The 14705-nt window shown below is 42.8% G+C and overlaps 1 protein-coding gene across 15 annotated transcripts in view; it reads right to left on the reverse strand.

Annotated features, from left to right (window-relative positions):
* Positions 1 to 2177: 2177 nt before the first annotated feature.
* The window catches only part of CFAP57 (cilia and flagella associated protein 57), an 84758-nt gene continuing 72230 nt past the window's right edge, over positions 2178 to 14705 (reverse strand). For all 15 annotated transcript variants that reach the window (XR_010146877.1, XR_010146876.1, XR_010146881.1 and 12 more), the window contains 2 exons: positions 13198 to 13330; positions 2178 to 2559 (listed from right to left, as the gene is read on the reverse strand). Coding sequence is in view for 12 of the 15 variants with exons in the window: in XM_054666029.1 (XP_054522004.1) it covers positions 2345 to 2559; positions 13198 to 13330 (348 nt within the window). In the remaining 3 variants the exon portion in view is untranslated. The remainder of the gene's footprint in view (positions 2560 to 13197; positions 13331 to 14705) is intronic.

A 14705-nucleotide genomic window follows, 5' to 3' on the forward strand; every position in this document is an offset into this window, starting at 1 on the left:
ATTTTTCTTCTTCCCAGGCCCCTGCTCCATGCACCTTGGTTTGGCTAACCCTCACCAGTCCTTAAGTCCGAAGAGTTCACGTGTCTTCCTCCCCACTGCCATCATCCTGGTCCAAGCCACTGTCCTGTTTCACCTGGGCAACCACAACATCCCTTGTGTCCACTACTGCGTCCCTTACCCTGTAGAACTCTCCTAGCAGGACAGACAGATATTAAGCAACTAGACAGACATGTTACCGTGATGATTAAGAAGAAAAACGATGCGGTGGGTGCAGTTTAGATGGGAGGGAGTCAAGGACTGCCTTTCTGAGGAAGTGACCTTTAAGGTGAGATCTGAAGGATAAATAGAAGTTCACAAAGTGAGGTGTGGGGGCAAGAGCAGAGGGGGCAGAGGAAACTATGTGGAAAGAGCTGAAGGCAGGAAAGACCTCGGCCTCTTGTATGAACTGAAAGGACGCCAATGTGGCAAGAGCTTGGTGAGCAGTGGCGGTGACTCCCAGCGGCTTAGCATTGGCCTCTGGGTGGCCCACAGCTTCTGTGTGCCTTCAAGGTCCTGCACAATCTGCCCCTGCTGGCCCCTCATCCCCAGTCTCATTTCAAGTCTGTTTCTTCTTCAAAGATGAAGCTAGCATGCTAGTTTGGAGTGGAGGAATCTGGGTCCTGGAAGATCCCACCTACCCATCATAATAATGTAATGGGCTGTCATCTTTGCAGCTGAACCTCTCTGGGGGCGCCTGGATCCTTCCCTGCTCTCTGGATCTGGCTTCCCAGTGGGGCGAGTACATGTGAAGAACATGCCAGCAGGGGGGAAGGGGCTGGCTGCTGTGACAGGGTGCAGGCTGGGTCGGGGTTGTTGCTCAGCAGACAGAGTCTCCTGCAGACCCTGTGGAACCCTTTGCTCCAAGGCCTTTGCCTGCATGCTCCTTCTGCTACCCCAGCCTTTGGGAGACCTTGCCAAATGTGACTGCCAAGCCTCAGCTCTCTGTGAAAGTCAACCCATGAGCAGTGCCCAGAGTTTCAGTAAAGTGATTAGGGAAAGATGGGACAATGCCAGGTTTAAGACAGCCAGAGGTGACCAGCAGGGACCAGCAGGGACTGTGGGCTTAAATATTTCTTATTTGGGTATTAGAGGGGCATCTGGCTTCTGCAGGTGGGAGAAGAGAGGGACATTGGATTATATTCTTTTGCTCTTTAATGCATAAAGAACTATCTCTCCTGGTACCTGTGTGTGGCTGGGTCTCCCAGGATGGCGCCTGAGAGGAATAACCAGAGGGAGAAGTGCATCCTCTCTCACCCCAGAAATGGAGGAGCAGAGCAAGACTCTGCAGAACAAAGATGACAAGTCTAGAATGACATGGAGGCAAGGGAAATGAGGGCAGGGCTCTACTTACAGTTCCAAGAACAGGGTCAGCAGATAATGTAAGACTTTGGGGAATTTTTCCAACACTTCCATGTCTGTTATTTTACTGTCATCTTTTCCTTCTTCTTTACACAGATTAAAAAAAAAAAAAACCCTCAGAGGCTGGGCATGGTGGCTCACGCCTTTAATGCCAGCACTTTGGGAGGCCAAGGCAGGTGGATCACTTGAGGTCAGGAGTTCGAGACTAACCTAGCCAACATGGTGAAACTCCGTCTCCACTAAAAATACAAAAATTAGCTGAGTGTGGCTGGGTGCGGTGGCTCACACCTGTAATCCCAGCGGATCACGAGGTCAGGAGATGGAGACCATCCTGGCTAACATGGTGAAACCCCGTCTCCACTAAAAATACAAAAAATTAGCCGAGTGTGGTGGCGGGCGCCTGTAGTCACAGCTACTCAGGAGGCTGAGGCAGGAGAATGGCGTGAATCTGGGAGGTGGAGCTTGCAGTGAGCCGAGATTGCGCTGTTGCACTCCAGCCTGGGCGACAGAGTGAGACTCGTCTCAAAAAAAAAAAAAAAAAGTCCTTAGAAAGCCTCGCTGCATTTCCTGAAGGAGATAGGAATGAACAGGCTTTGGTCCTGCCTGAGCTGGCAGAGGAGAGAGCCCAAGTCCAGTGTGATCTCTCAGTGCCAGGCAGTCCTGTGCCCAGAAAGGGACAAGCAGAGGTGGCTTCAGATGAGCTGGAGCCCCCAGTCCTCAGCCTCCCCTCTTTCCCTCTTCTGGCCTTGGCCCCCCAGCTGAGCAGAAGTTAGACAAGGTGTGGGCAAACACCTTTATTCTGTGTCCCAAATTCCCCAGGGCAAGAGAAAGAGGTTGCTGGGGTCAGTGCTGCAGGGACCATACAGACTCCAACCGCAGGTCTGGCTTGGGGACAGACATGCTGTGTTTCTTCTGGCTGTGGCTGGAGATGGCTCACCAGAGGGGGTCAGTTGGTCTTCACCTCTAAGTCTACCTCGGAGTTGGAGAGGGAAGGAAGCCGAACTCCAGCGAGGGTGTGGAACCCTGTGACCTGCTCTTGCTCTTGGATCTGGTCTCTGAGGCGCTGGATTTCTAGGCGCTGCATTTCGATGATCCTCCCAGTTTCTTCTTGCTCATTCAACCTTGCGGTGGGAGCTGTGCTGAGCATGTCCCTGCTGGGTTCTGTAAGAGACAACAGGACTCATGTGGGCCTGTCCATTGCACTGCTGCAGAGCCGATCCTCCCCTCCTCCCTCCCTGCTTCCTCAAACATTTATTGGGCACCTACTGTGGAGCACTCAATCCCAGATGCTGGAGGTACAGTGATAAGCCATTTTGCTGTCTCGCAGAGAGATGGAGAAGTGAAGCAGCATACTTCAGAGTGATGAGGTGAATACTGAGAACCACCCCAGCCCAGCCCCTCTCCTGAGCCCCCAGATCCTCCTGCACAGAGGCCCCCACCCATGGAGGCGGCCCCTTCTCCCATTCTCCACATCCTAGCAGGATGGCACTCTTCTCCTGACCTATGTTGGCTTCTGAACTGCCAGTCTTTCTCCTTGTGCAAAACCCCTGCTCCTGGAGACAGACCCCTTCGTGCCTCTCCAGGTGTGTCCACTCATACCTTGTTCCTTGAGAACTTTCTCCCCTGAGTCATCCTCCCTGTCTCAGGTGCTGGCATCATCCTGGGCAATGGCAGTGTCCACCAGGGTCCACGGCTCACCCCTGCCCCGCAAGGCTGAACTTGCAGCATTAGTGACCTTGGCCTCCACGCCATGCCAGCACCCAGTCCTGTGGCTTCCCCTGATGCCATGCTTTAGGTCTTTCACTCTAGCACTGTTCTCTGACCACAACTGCTGTAACTGCTCTATGCATGACACACATGATCTTGGACTGAACTGAGAACCCCCTCTTCCTGGACAACTCAATTTCTTGCCTACCAAATTGGCTCCTTTTAGATTTACTCCCTTTTCTGGCCAGCTAGACCCCAGTGAGTTTCTTCCTCCATCTTCCCAACAGCACCCTCAGTGTTCTAGTTGCCCTGTCCTCCTGTCCCATGCGCCCTGCTTGGGATCCACTGGGCTTCCTGGATTTGATGATTGGCATCTTTCATCAATTCTGGAAAAACTCTTGGCTGTGCCTTATTGTAATGTTGCCTCTCCTCATTCTTTCTTTCTCAAACTTCAATTAGACATACATTGCATTATCCCACTCTCTCCTCTTTGTCTTTTACTATATCTTTATCTCTCTGGGCTGCAATCTGGGCAATTTATTCTTTTAGCTCGCAAATTCCCCCTTCAGATGTGTCTAATCTACTGTTCAATCTGTCCATTGAGCTTCTAATTATAATAGTTTTCATTTCTAGAAGTATTATTTGGTTCCTTTTCAAATCTGCCTATGCAATTTTGGAAGACTTTTGCTTTTTTGTCTTATTTTCAAATTCCTTTTTTATTTTTTCAGACATGAAATTTTCTTATTTTAATAATCATACTAGCTATGAGTCTTTGTTGGTTTTATTCTGTAGTTTGATTTTTTTGTTGTTGTTGATTTTCACTTCTGGTGGTTTATTTTTTCAAGTATTTAATGACTTTTGATTGTGAGCTCATGTTCCTCAGAACACTATTTATGGGAATTCTTTGAAGTCTATATTTAAAAGGTACTCCTCCAGAGAAAATTTGCATTTGCTTCTGCTTGGGGCCTAGGGACACTACTACTGTGGGGTCCTTTTAAGGTAAATTTTCAGCCAAGATCGCCTTGAGCCACAAATTGAATGCAAATTCTAGACTAAAACTTGTCTGAGTAGGGACTTTTGGTTAGAAATTGTCATGCAGAGACCTTGTCTGAAGTTTTTTCTTTCCTTCATCCAGAGCCAAGATTGACACAAACAGTTTCTCACCCATCTTCTTATGCAAGATAAGTTTTCTCCTCTAGTCAACCTTTAGTTTCTTAATTCGTTCTATTTTGCTTTGACTCTTTCTTTTCTTTTCTTTTCTTTGTTTTTAAAACAGATATCCTTGTCAGTTTTCCCATATGCATAAGGGGAGAAAAATAAAAATGTGCCTGCAATAGTAAACTGGAAGGAAAGCAAGGTTTTCCTAATATTTTATTAATTTATTTATGAAAATTATATATGCTCATAGTCAAATAACTCTATAAGGCTTATTACAAATAACAGTATCTCTTATTCTACATTCCATTCAATTTCTCAATCCTCAGAGGCAACAATTTCAATTAGTTTAGCTAATTCCTTTATATCTACTTCCATACTCTGCTTTGATTAATGTACTTACGTTGCTTCTTTGACTTATCATTTTTAGGCATTCTCTGTTGACTTCTCTCTATGAAAGACGAGGATTTAGCTTTCCTTCAGCACCTTCCCCTGCCCCTGCAAATTCCCGTCCTTTCATCCTCCTAATTTTGAGTAGATCAATAGTCAGAATTTAATTATGATTTATATAACTGCTGGTCACAGTTGAGCCATGTAGTATACAATGATTCATTTCTCTTTTCCATACAATAATTTGTGTTTCCTAAAGTTAATAATTGCTTTGTTTTTTCATTTGTGAAATTTTATATGTCCATATTGCTAATGAAACTGTCTCAATAGTTCCACAGACAGTTGTTTTTGAATAAACATAGAAATTTACCCTTCTTCTCTTAAAGCTTGAAACCTGTATTTGTTTTATCTGAGTTCGTTCTTCAGGAAAGGACCTTCAGGCTCCTTAAAAAGGAAATGTCAAAGAACTGAAACTTACCAGATCACTGCACGAGGTGGCCCTTGGCCCCTCCCTAGTTCTTGTTTTCTTACCCATGTAATATTTCTTCCCTGGTATATAAACCCTCCCTGTTTTAGTCAGTCAGAGATATGGATTTGAGACTGAGCTCCCATCTCCTTGGCTGCAGCACCTGATTAAAGCCTTCTTCCTTGGTAATACTTGTCCTCCCAGTGATTGGCTTTCTATGCTGCAAGCACCAGGACCTTGACCAAACTCCTGGTGTTTCAGCAATATATTTTGTTTCCTTGACCGGGAATGTCTTGCTCATGGCAGCTCGGTTGCTGTGGGCTGAGAGTCTCAGAAGCCCTCCTAAGCAGCTGCCCACCTAATTTTGGCTGGAGGTGAATTTCCATCTCTCTCTGGCCCTGCCACAGCCAGCCCCAACTTTGTTCCTGATTGCCTTGGAAGAACTGCCTTTGAAATTTGACATCTGTACACAGATAGGTGAGCAGCATCTGCTCCTCTCAATTTGGGAAAATTTTAAAGGAATTTCCATTTGTAGGTGGAACAAGACCAACTGACTGAGAGGGAAGCACCCTGACTGTTTCAGTATGGACACTCTTGAGGACTTGTTTGTAATTGTGTGTTGCGTCCCGGAAAGTGAGTGTCTCTTTTGGGTACCAGACAGTGGGATCAGCTCCTCTCAATTTGGGAAATTCTTTATGGAATTTCCATTTGCAGGTCGATCAAGCCCAACCAGTAGAGAAAGGGTGCACCCTGGCTGTTTCAGTTTGGACACTAGGGGCTTGTTTGTTGCTGCAGCAGTTGGATAGTGTTTTGGTGATTGTGTGTGTTTGATATAGTCATGGGAAATCAGAATTTAGCCAACTTGATATTCTTTTGCAATACTATTTGGCCCCAATCTTGTTTGGAATCTGGACTTTGCTGCTGAATGGAAAAGTGGGATGGAGTTGCATGGATCCAGGCTTTTGTGCTGCTGTTCTAAGCAGAGTTGGGCCTGGTTAATATGTGATGTTTTCCTTCGGTGCTGTTTAGCCCCAGTGTTCTTTGGAGTCCGGGGAAGTTTGGCCTTTAAAAATCAAACTGCCATGGACACTGCTTTACCCAAAATTTTGGTTCATATTCTTCACTGGATTAACTATTGGGGCAAACAACGTATAACCATGTAAAACCAGTACGCTTGTATTGGCATTTCATGGCTAGAGTTCTAAGGTAAAATTATTGGATTTTCATTTGTGTGTGTGTCTACTTGTATGTGTCTATTTGTATGTACACTTATTGTTACATGTTGTGTCTACCAAATTGGCTTATAAGTAAAAGAGCACTCATACGTTAAGTGAAAAAGTCCAAGCAATTTTCAAGTTCACGTGACTTATGTAAATCTTTACTAAACAAACCGGCTTTAAAATTATTGGTAGAATGAAATTGTCAGCATACATTTTTGTTTGGGTTTTATATATGTCTCTGCTAGATATTTTGAGGTTTCAGTGTTTGGCATAGAAGGTTATAAAGCTGTTAATCTAGCCAAAACAAAATGATTTTGGTATGCCTTCTTTGACAGATGAGACTAATTTAATGTTGTTAGGTGAATCTTCTGAGTTATTGGCAAAAATATCTATGTATTTAACTTTGAGCCTTTTATTTAGGTGAGCACCTGATGTTCACTGGCTATTAAGAAAATGGTTGGGCCAGGCGCAGTGGCTCACACCTGTAATCCCCACACTTTGGGAGGCCGAGGTGGGTGGATTGGCTGAGCTCAGGAGTTCTAGACCAGTCTGGGCAAACGCGGTGAAACCCCATTTCTACTTAAAAAAAAAAAAAAAAAAAAAAAAAAAAGTTAGCTGGGTGTGGTGGCGTGCACCTGTAGTCCCAGCTACTCGGGAGGCTGAGGCAGGAGAATTGCTTGAACCCGGGAGGCAGAGGTTGCAGTGAGCCAAGATTGCACCACTGCACTCCAGCCTGGGTGACACAGCAAGGCTCCATCTCAAAAAAAAAAAAAAAAAAAAAAAAGAAATGGTTAACAAGGAAATAACTAACTTTGTATAATTGTGTCTAATATCTCAGTTTTCAGAAGTAATCTAGATAAACTGTTAAAAATGAAGAAACCAAATACATGTCAATGGGATAAATGTTTTAGGTAAACTTTTTGTGTAACTTAAAATCTTAAAATTATTTTTGATGCTCATTGGCTATCTGGGTATCTGGGTCATTTCCAATTAAGAAAGGGTTATGGGCTGGGCACGGCGGCTCACGCCTATAATCCCAGCACTTTGGGAGGCTGAGGCCGAGGGGGGTGGATCACAAGGTCAGGAGATCGAGACCATCCTGGCTAACATGGTGAAACCTCGTCTCTACTAAAAATACAAAAAAAAAAAAAAAAAAAAAAAATTAGCTGGGAGTGGTGGTGGGTGCCTGTAGTCCCAGCTGCTCAGGAGGCTGAGGCAGGAGAATGGCATGAACCCAGGAGGCGGAGCTTGCAGTGAGCCGAGATCACGCCACTGCACTCCAGCCTGGGTGACAGAATGAGACTCCATCTCAAAAAATAAAATTAAAAAAAAGGTTATGATATGGAGAAATATGTTTCCAAAAGTTGTGGAATTGTTCTCATGTATAAAATGCTCATATCTGATAGTTCAGGATTTCTTGCTTTTTAGGGTTTCACTAAAATTTAAGGTTATTAAGGATAATAATTATAGTTAATATATAATTCTGTATATGAAATGGGTCAAAAGATGTTATTAGTGAGAAAAAAATAATTTTGTCTAATTTAGAAGTTATTAAAAGTTAATTCAAATTATGGACATGAAAATTTTTTTATGGCCGGGTACTGTGGCTCACGTCTGTAATCCCAGCACTTTGGGAGGCTGAGGCAGGCAGATTACGAAGTCAGGAGATCAAGACCATCCTGGATAACATGGTGAAACCCCATCTCTACTAAAAATACAAAAAAAAATTAGCCAGGTCTGGTGGCACGTGCCTGTAGTCCCAGCTACGAGGGAGGCTGAGGCAGGAGAATGGTGTCAACCCGGGAGGCAGGGCTTGCAGTGAGCCGAGATTGCGCCACTGCACTCCAGCCTGGGCGACAGAGTGAGACTCTGTCTCAAAAAAAAAAAAAAAAGAAAATTTTTTTATGAAACAAGGTAGGGGAGAGAGATGTGAAGAAAGTTATGGATATGGAGATATATTTTTTGGTAAGGAAGGTTATAAAGAGAAGATAGTAAGTTTGTATGAGAAAGAATTTTGTATGATGAATTTTTGTCCTGGAGCAAAATAACTGGTTTTTTTTTTTTTTTTTTTTTTTTTTTTTGAGACAGAGTCTTGCTCTGTCACCCAGGCTGGAGTGCAGCAGTGCAATCTTGGCTCACTGCAAGCTCTGCCTCCTGGGTTCACGCCATTCTCCTGCTTCAGTAGCTGAGTGGCTACCTCCCGAGTAGCTGGGACTACAGGTGCCTGCCACCACGCCCGGCTAATTTTTTGTATTTTTAGTAGAGACAGGGTTTCACCATGTTAGCCAGGATGGTCTCGATCTCCTGACCTCGTGATCCACCCACCTTGGCCTCCCAAAGTGTTGGGATTACAGGCATGAGCCACCGCACCTGGCCAAATGACTGGTTCTTTAAAGAAAAATGAAGAAGAATAAAATCTGGGACTGGATGGAAAGCTTAAGCATGTCACGCATGGTCTGTGTAAGTCATATGTAGTTTTTTTTTGTTTGTTTCTTTGCACATACAGAGAAATTAGAAAGTTTAGATAATAAAATATTCTTTAAAACCTTATAAAGAATTGGAGAAATTTGGATAATTAACACTTTCATAGTTAAAATTCTTAGTCTTGATGAAGGCAAAATAAGAAATATTTTAAACAAATGCATTGGCAGTTTGGCAATTCTTTTTTAATACAGTTAAGCATGAAGCCAGATTTAGTGTGAAGCCAAATCTCACATACATGCCTGTATTGCTTCACACTGTGTTTGCTGTTTTGCATCAATAGTGCTGGCACTGGAGTACTTACTAATAGGTCATGGACCTAGGGTGAATTTCTTGATTGCACAGGATGTATGGTGATATTGGTGGACTTAAGGATATTGAATTGTGTATGAAGAATAAAATATTAATCATGTGGTTTTTTGGGCTCTGGGTAACATGGTAGTCTCCAGGGTAGACTGAGTGGGGAAATGTTGGGGTTGGTTTCCTGTTTGTTTTGCTTCTAATTTTTATTTGTTTGCTGTTTGTTCTCTTTTGTGTTTTGCTTGTGTATGCATATGTATAAAATCATCCATGTTCTTTAGTTTCTAGTGGAAGGCTTTTATAAGTTCTGAACAGAAATAGTACATTATATATTGTTGTTTGGAGAGGTGGATGAAAGTGGAACTGTTTGAGTGGTGTTTGTTTCTAGTGTGAGTCACTTGAATCAATAGTTTGTGTTGGTTTTAGATCTTTTCCTTTAATGAAGAAGAACTGTGATATGGGTACAAAGTTTTAATGTTCAGGAAACATTGGCCTTGTCCTTAAGGAAATTATATTGATTAGAATTTCTCTCAAACTAATTTAAAGTGACATTCACTTGGATTAAGTAGTAATAAAAAAGGTGAGACTTTCTAGTAATTTTTAATCTCAAGCTGTTTATCACTGATGGGCCGTCATGTATGTACTCGAAAACAAAATATGTTCAGGTTTTTAATACAATTAAGCATGATGCCAGATTTAGTATGGAGCCAAATCTCACATACATGCCTGCGTTGCTTACATTGCTGCAAATCTCACAAACAACTTATCTATTTTTTATTTTGTTGCCTGGGCTTTTTGGGTCATTCGCCAAATAAATAATTGCCAAATCCAATGTTATGAAGCTTTTCCTCTATGCTTTCTTCTAAGAGTTTTATAGTTTTAGCTCTTCTGTTTAGATCTTTGATTCATTTTGAGTTAATTGTTGTATATGGTGTAAGGTAAGTGTCTACCTTAATTCTTTTGTATGTGTATATCCAGTTTTCCCAACACTACTTGTTGAGAAGACTGTCCTTTCCCTACTAAATGATCTTGGTACCCTTGTTGACAATCACTTGACCATTTATTTGAGGGTTTATATCTGGCCTCTATATTCTATTTCATTGGTCTGTATGTCTGTTTTTACGCCAGTATCACACTGTTTTGATTGCTATAGCTTTGTTGCAGGTTGTGAAATCAGAAAGTATGAGACCTCCAACCTTGTTCTTCTTTTTCAAGATTGTTTTGGCTATTCAGGGTACCTTGATATTCCATATGAATTTTGGAATGGATTTTTCTGTTTCTGCAAAAATGTCATTGAGGTTTTTATAGGGATTGCAGTGAATCTGCAGATCACTTTGGGTAGTACTGACATCTTAATGACAAGTCTTCCAATCCACCACTTACTGGTATTTAATTTCTTTCAGCAATGTTTTGTAGTGTTCAGTCTTTTGCTTCTTCAGTTAAATTTATTCCCAAGTATTTTATTCTTTTTGATGCAATTGTAAATGCAATTGTTTTCTTAATTTCCGTTTTGGATAGTACATTGTTAGTATATAAAAATTGCAACATTTTTGTGTGCATTGATTTTGTATCCTGTAATTGTGATTTTTGATCCTTTGTATAAAAATTTTCCTTAACTCCTTTGGAAGTCTGGAGGAGTTCTTTCCTCATACTCTGGTGTTCTGAAATTTCAAGATGATGGACTTGATGTGGGTCTGTTTTTAGCCACTGTGTTGGATAGTAGGTGGATCTAACAGCTTCTTAAACAGATTTTTTTCTGTTTTCAGCCCTACCTTCACTTCCACCTCCAGAGATATCTGCTTCTGATCATTCCTGAGCCTTTTGAGGGTTTTGTGGCATACATTGGATTTCTTCTAGGTTCACCACTCTGGCTTCTGGGTCGGGGTGGGGGTATGTTGATGAATCACAAGTGACAGGAGTTGATATTTGTTGGAAGTAGGGGACTGGGGTCCCAGGAATTGATTAGACTTCTCTCTCAATTTTTGTATATGTCTGGAAATCTCCAAGATAGTAATATGAAGACTCTGGCTATATCACATGGCATCCTGAGGAGGTCTCAAATGAATATTTGTTAGGATACTTGGACATATTTAAAACTTTTTTTTTTTTTTTTTTTGAGACAGGGTCTTGCTCTGTCACCTAGACTGGAGTGTAGTGGCGTGATCATGGCTCACAGCAGCCTTGAACCTCTGAGGTTCAGGTGATCAATTTTACTCTAAAATCCTCACACCTCAACCTCCCGAGTAGCTGGGACTACAGGCATATGCCATCATGCCCGGCTAATTTTTGTATTTTTTGTAGAGATGTGGTTTCGCCATGTTGCCCAGGCTAGTCTTGAACCCTGGGCACAAGTGTTCCGCTCGCCTTGGCCTCCCAAAGTGCTGGGATTACAGGTGTGAGCCACGGCGCCTGGCCTGAAACATTTTTTAAGAGAAGTTTTGCAATTGTTCACATCTGTGCTTTATTTTCAAGAGAAGATGGTTTCACCTCTGAGAAGTCAAGTATGTCAGGTTTTTTTGTTTTTTTATTTTTTGTTTTTTGAGATGGAGTCTCACTCTGTTGTCCAGGCTGGAGTGCGGTAGTGCAATCTGAGCTCACTGCAACCTCTGCCTCCCAGGTTCAAGTGATTCTCCTGCCTCAGCCTCCCGAGTAGCTGGGACTACAGGCCCGCGCCACCACGCCCAGCTAATTTTTGTATTTTTAGTAGAGACGGGGTTTCACAGTGTTGGCCAGGATGGTCTCGATCTCTTGACCTTGTGATCTGCCTGCCTCGGCCTCCCAAAGTGCTGGGGTTACAGATGTGAGCCACCGCACCTGGCCCCAAGTATCTCAGTCTTTATGACACACGCTGTGCTCTCACATCAACCCTGTAGGCCTGGTATTGCCACTTCAGGTACTATTCAGGGTTTACTCTTGTTTCAACTTCAACCCTAGCCAAAAGTGCACAAGACAACAAAATTATATACATATATATAAAATCTTATATATGTATTTAATTTTGTAATTAAATGTATATAGTTATATAGTTGAAGACTAACAATAAGTTGCAAAAATAGTACAAGGTTCCTGTGTACCTTTCAGCCACTTTTCCTCATCATAATCTTATGTGACCATGGGACAAGAGACAACTGACACTTCAGAGACCCAATCCATAGCTATGGGATATTTCAGTTCAAGCCTCTAATCTTTATTCCTTAATGTAAACCACCAGAAAACAAAAACGAACCATGTTGGCTTAATTTGCCATAGAGATGCCTTAATCTCTTGGTTTTTATCGATTGTCCAGATAAGGAGTGGATACTTGAAAAATGCTTCTTTGGGGCCTGAAAGCGGCATATGTAATTAAAGGCTGTTCATTGTTACTCCACATTCCTTTTGTAAGGATCCATGTGGTAAGTTTCTCAGAGAATTTATTGCCAGGGAAACGTTTGTTTCTCCAGAAAAAAGCTCCCTTTTGCCATACAATGAGCATGATATAAACGATCATATTTCTTTGTTTCTCTTTTTGCCTTGGCCGTCAGAAATTCAGAGGAACTTTAGGATATAATTGCAGTAACTGACTCATTTAATATTTATGTAATTATTTCCCCTCTTCCTTTAAATAGCTCCTCATCTTGCTTTTTGTCTTCATTTTAATTGTACAGGTTCACAATCCCTTATTCACTATTCTAAAATGCAAGAAGATCTAAAAACAGAGTGCTTTTTTAAATTCAGGAAGCTTAGTGTGAATATTCATATGTCACTACAGAAATACTAAAGTGTTTGATTTTAGGGCACTGCCCCAGACCCCTCTGGGAATGTTATATAAAGTATTCGCTTTCTAAAATCTGAAAGAGTCTGCATTCTGAACGGTAGCTAACCTCAAGGATGTCAGCCAGGGGACTGTGGACCTGTGTGTGTCTGAGTGTGGGAAGGCCCTCATGGATTCCTCAAAGAGCAGGCGTGTGCCCCGGACAGGATCCCAGAAGGCCATGTGTAGATGGGACCTGATACAGAAGGAAGCCAAAGGGAGACCTGCCTGCAGCTGCCATCAATCCCTTCGTCCCAGTGCCCATCTCCCCTGGCCACTGGTGATATTACCTGTCTCTGAAACTTCTTGTGGTCGGACTTTCTTGGTCAGTTTCAGAGCTGCTTCAAGGTCATAGACTTGGGACCGAGTGAACTTCAGCTCCCTGCGGAGCTCATTAATTTCCTTGATCAGAGAGACATTTTCCTGCAGAAAAGGGGGAAGAGAGAGGGAGGGTGGATGGATGAATGGTCAGTGGGCACAAGGCATACCCTCCTAGGCTGAGTGTATGGGGAATGGGCAGGGTTAGGTCTGGATCCAGAACTCTGGATCCTCTATTGGGGCCTGAGCCTTTATTCCAGCCTATTGCTCAGCCTCTTAAGGAACCAGCTAACTTACTTTCGGGTAGACTCAGCACCATTCACATCCACCCATGCTTGTTGCAACGTCAACAGCAACAACAATGCTTTTCCATGCACTTTTTATATGAGTTTAAATGCATCATAATAACCATATGGCTATTATTATATCACAATTATTGGCTATTATATGGCTATTATATTATATATATAATTATATGGCTATTATTATAATCACAAAAACAATTATAAATTGTTATTATAATCACAATTTTACAGAAGAGAAAAGTGAGGCACAGAGAGGTATATGACTTGCTCAGTTACACAGCTAGCAAGTGGTAGAGTCAGGATTCCAACCCCAACAGTCTGGCTCCAGAGTTCGTAAGCACTGTGCTATACTTCATTCATTTGCTGAACCCACATTTATAGGCTATCTGGTAAGTCCATAAAGTGCAAACAGAAATAGGATATGGTCTGCCCTTAGCAGCATGCTATTTAGTGAGTAAAACAGAAAAGTAAATGGATAATTAACATCTGCTGCATCCATTGGAAGCTCACTTCTCTTATTTGTGTTTGACAAATATCCATCCATCCATCCATCCATCCATCCATCCAACCAACCATTCATCTAATAAATGTTTATTGAGTACCTATAATGTAGTCATCCAATATTATGGAGATACTATGTTAATCCTAGAGTATAGAGAGTGTAAATCTTAGCTTCTGCTCTTGAGGAGTTTACAGTTTAGTGGGGGGTGTGGGTACAGTTTAGCATGGTGGCCACCTTGCTGTGATGGAGGAGTGGGCCTAGAGGAAAGATGCTTCCTTCTGCCTGAATGACTAGGGTGGATTCCTAGGAATTGACCCCTGGGCTGAGGCTTGAAGGAGTCACCAAGGAGAGGGTAAAGGGTGTCCCAGACAACTAGAACAGCAGAAGCAAAGGCACAGAATGTGACACAGCTGATGGGGGTGGGGGAGACCTGCAACAGTCCTGCATCACTGGAATGCAGAGTGAAAGGAGGGGAGTCGACAGGAGTGAGGACGAAGCTTGCTGGGGGCCAGGTGGTGCAGACTCTGCACCCTGGGACCAAACAGTCTCTTTCCTCTTTTCCCACACCTCAAATCTCTGCCTTCCATTTCACGCCCAGCACAAGTACCCCAAGGAGGAGCCCCATCCCCAAGGGCCCAAAGAGACTGGCCACTTTGCTCTTAAGAGCCCACAG

The sequence above is a fragment of the Pan troglodytes genome, chromosome 1 (genome assembly GCF_028858775.2).
Source record: "Pan troglodytes isolate AG18354 chromosome 1, NHGRI_mPanTro3-v2.0_pri, whole genome shotgun sequence".
NCBI classification, from domain to species: domain Eukaryota; kingdom Metazoa; phylum Chordata; class Mammalia; order Primates; family Hominidae; genus Pan; species Pan troglodytes.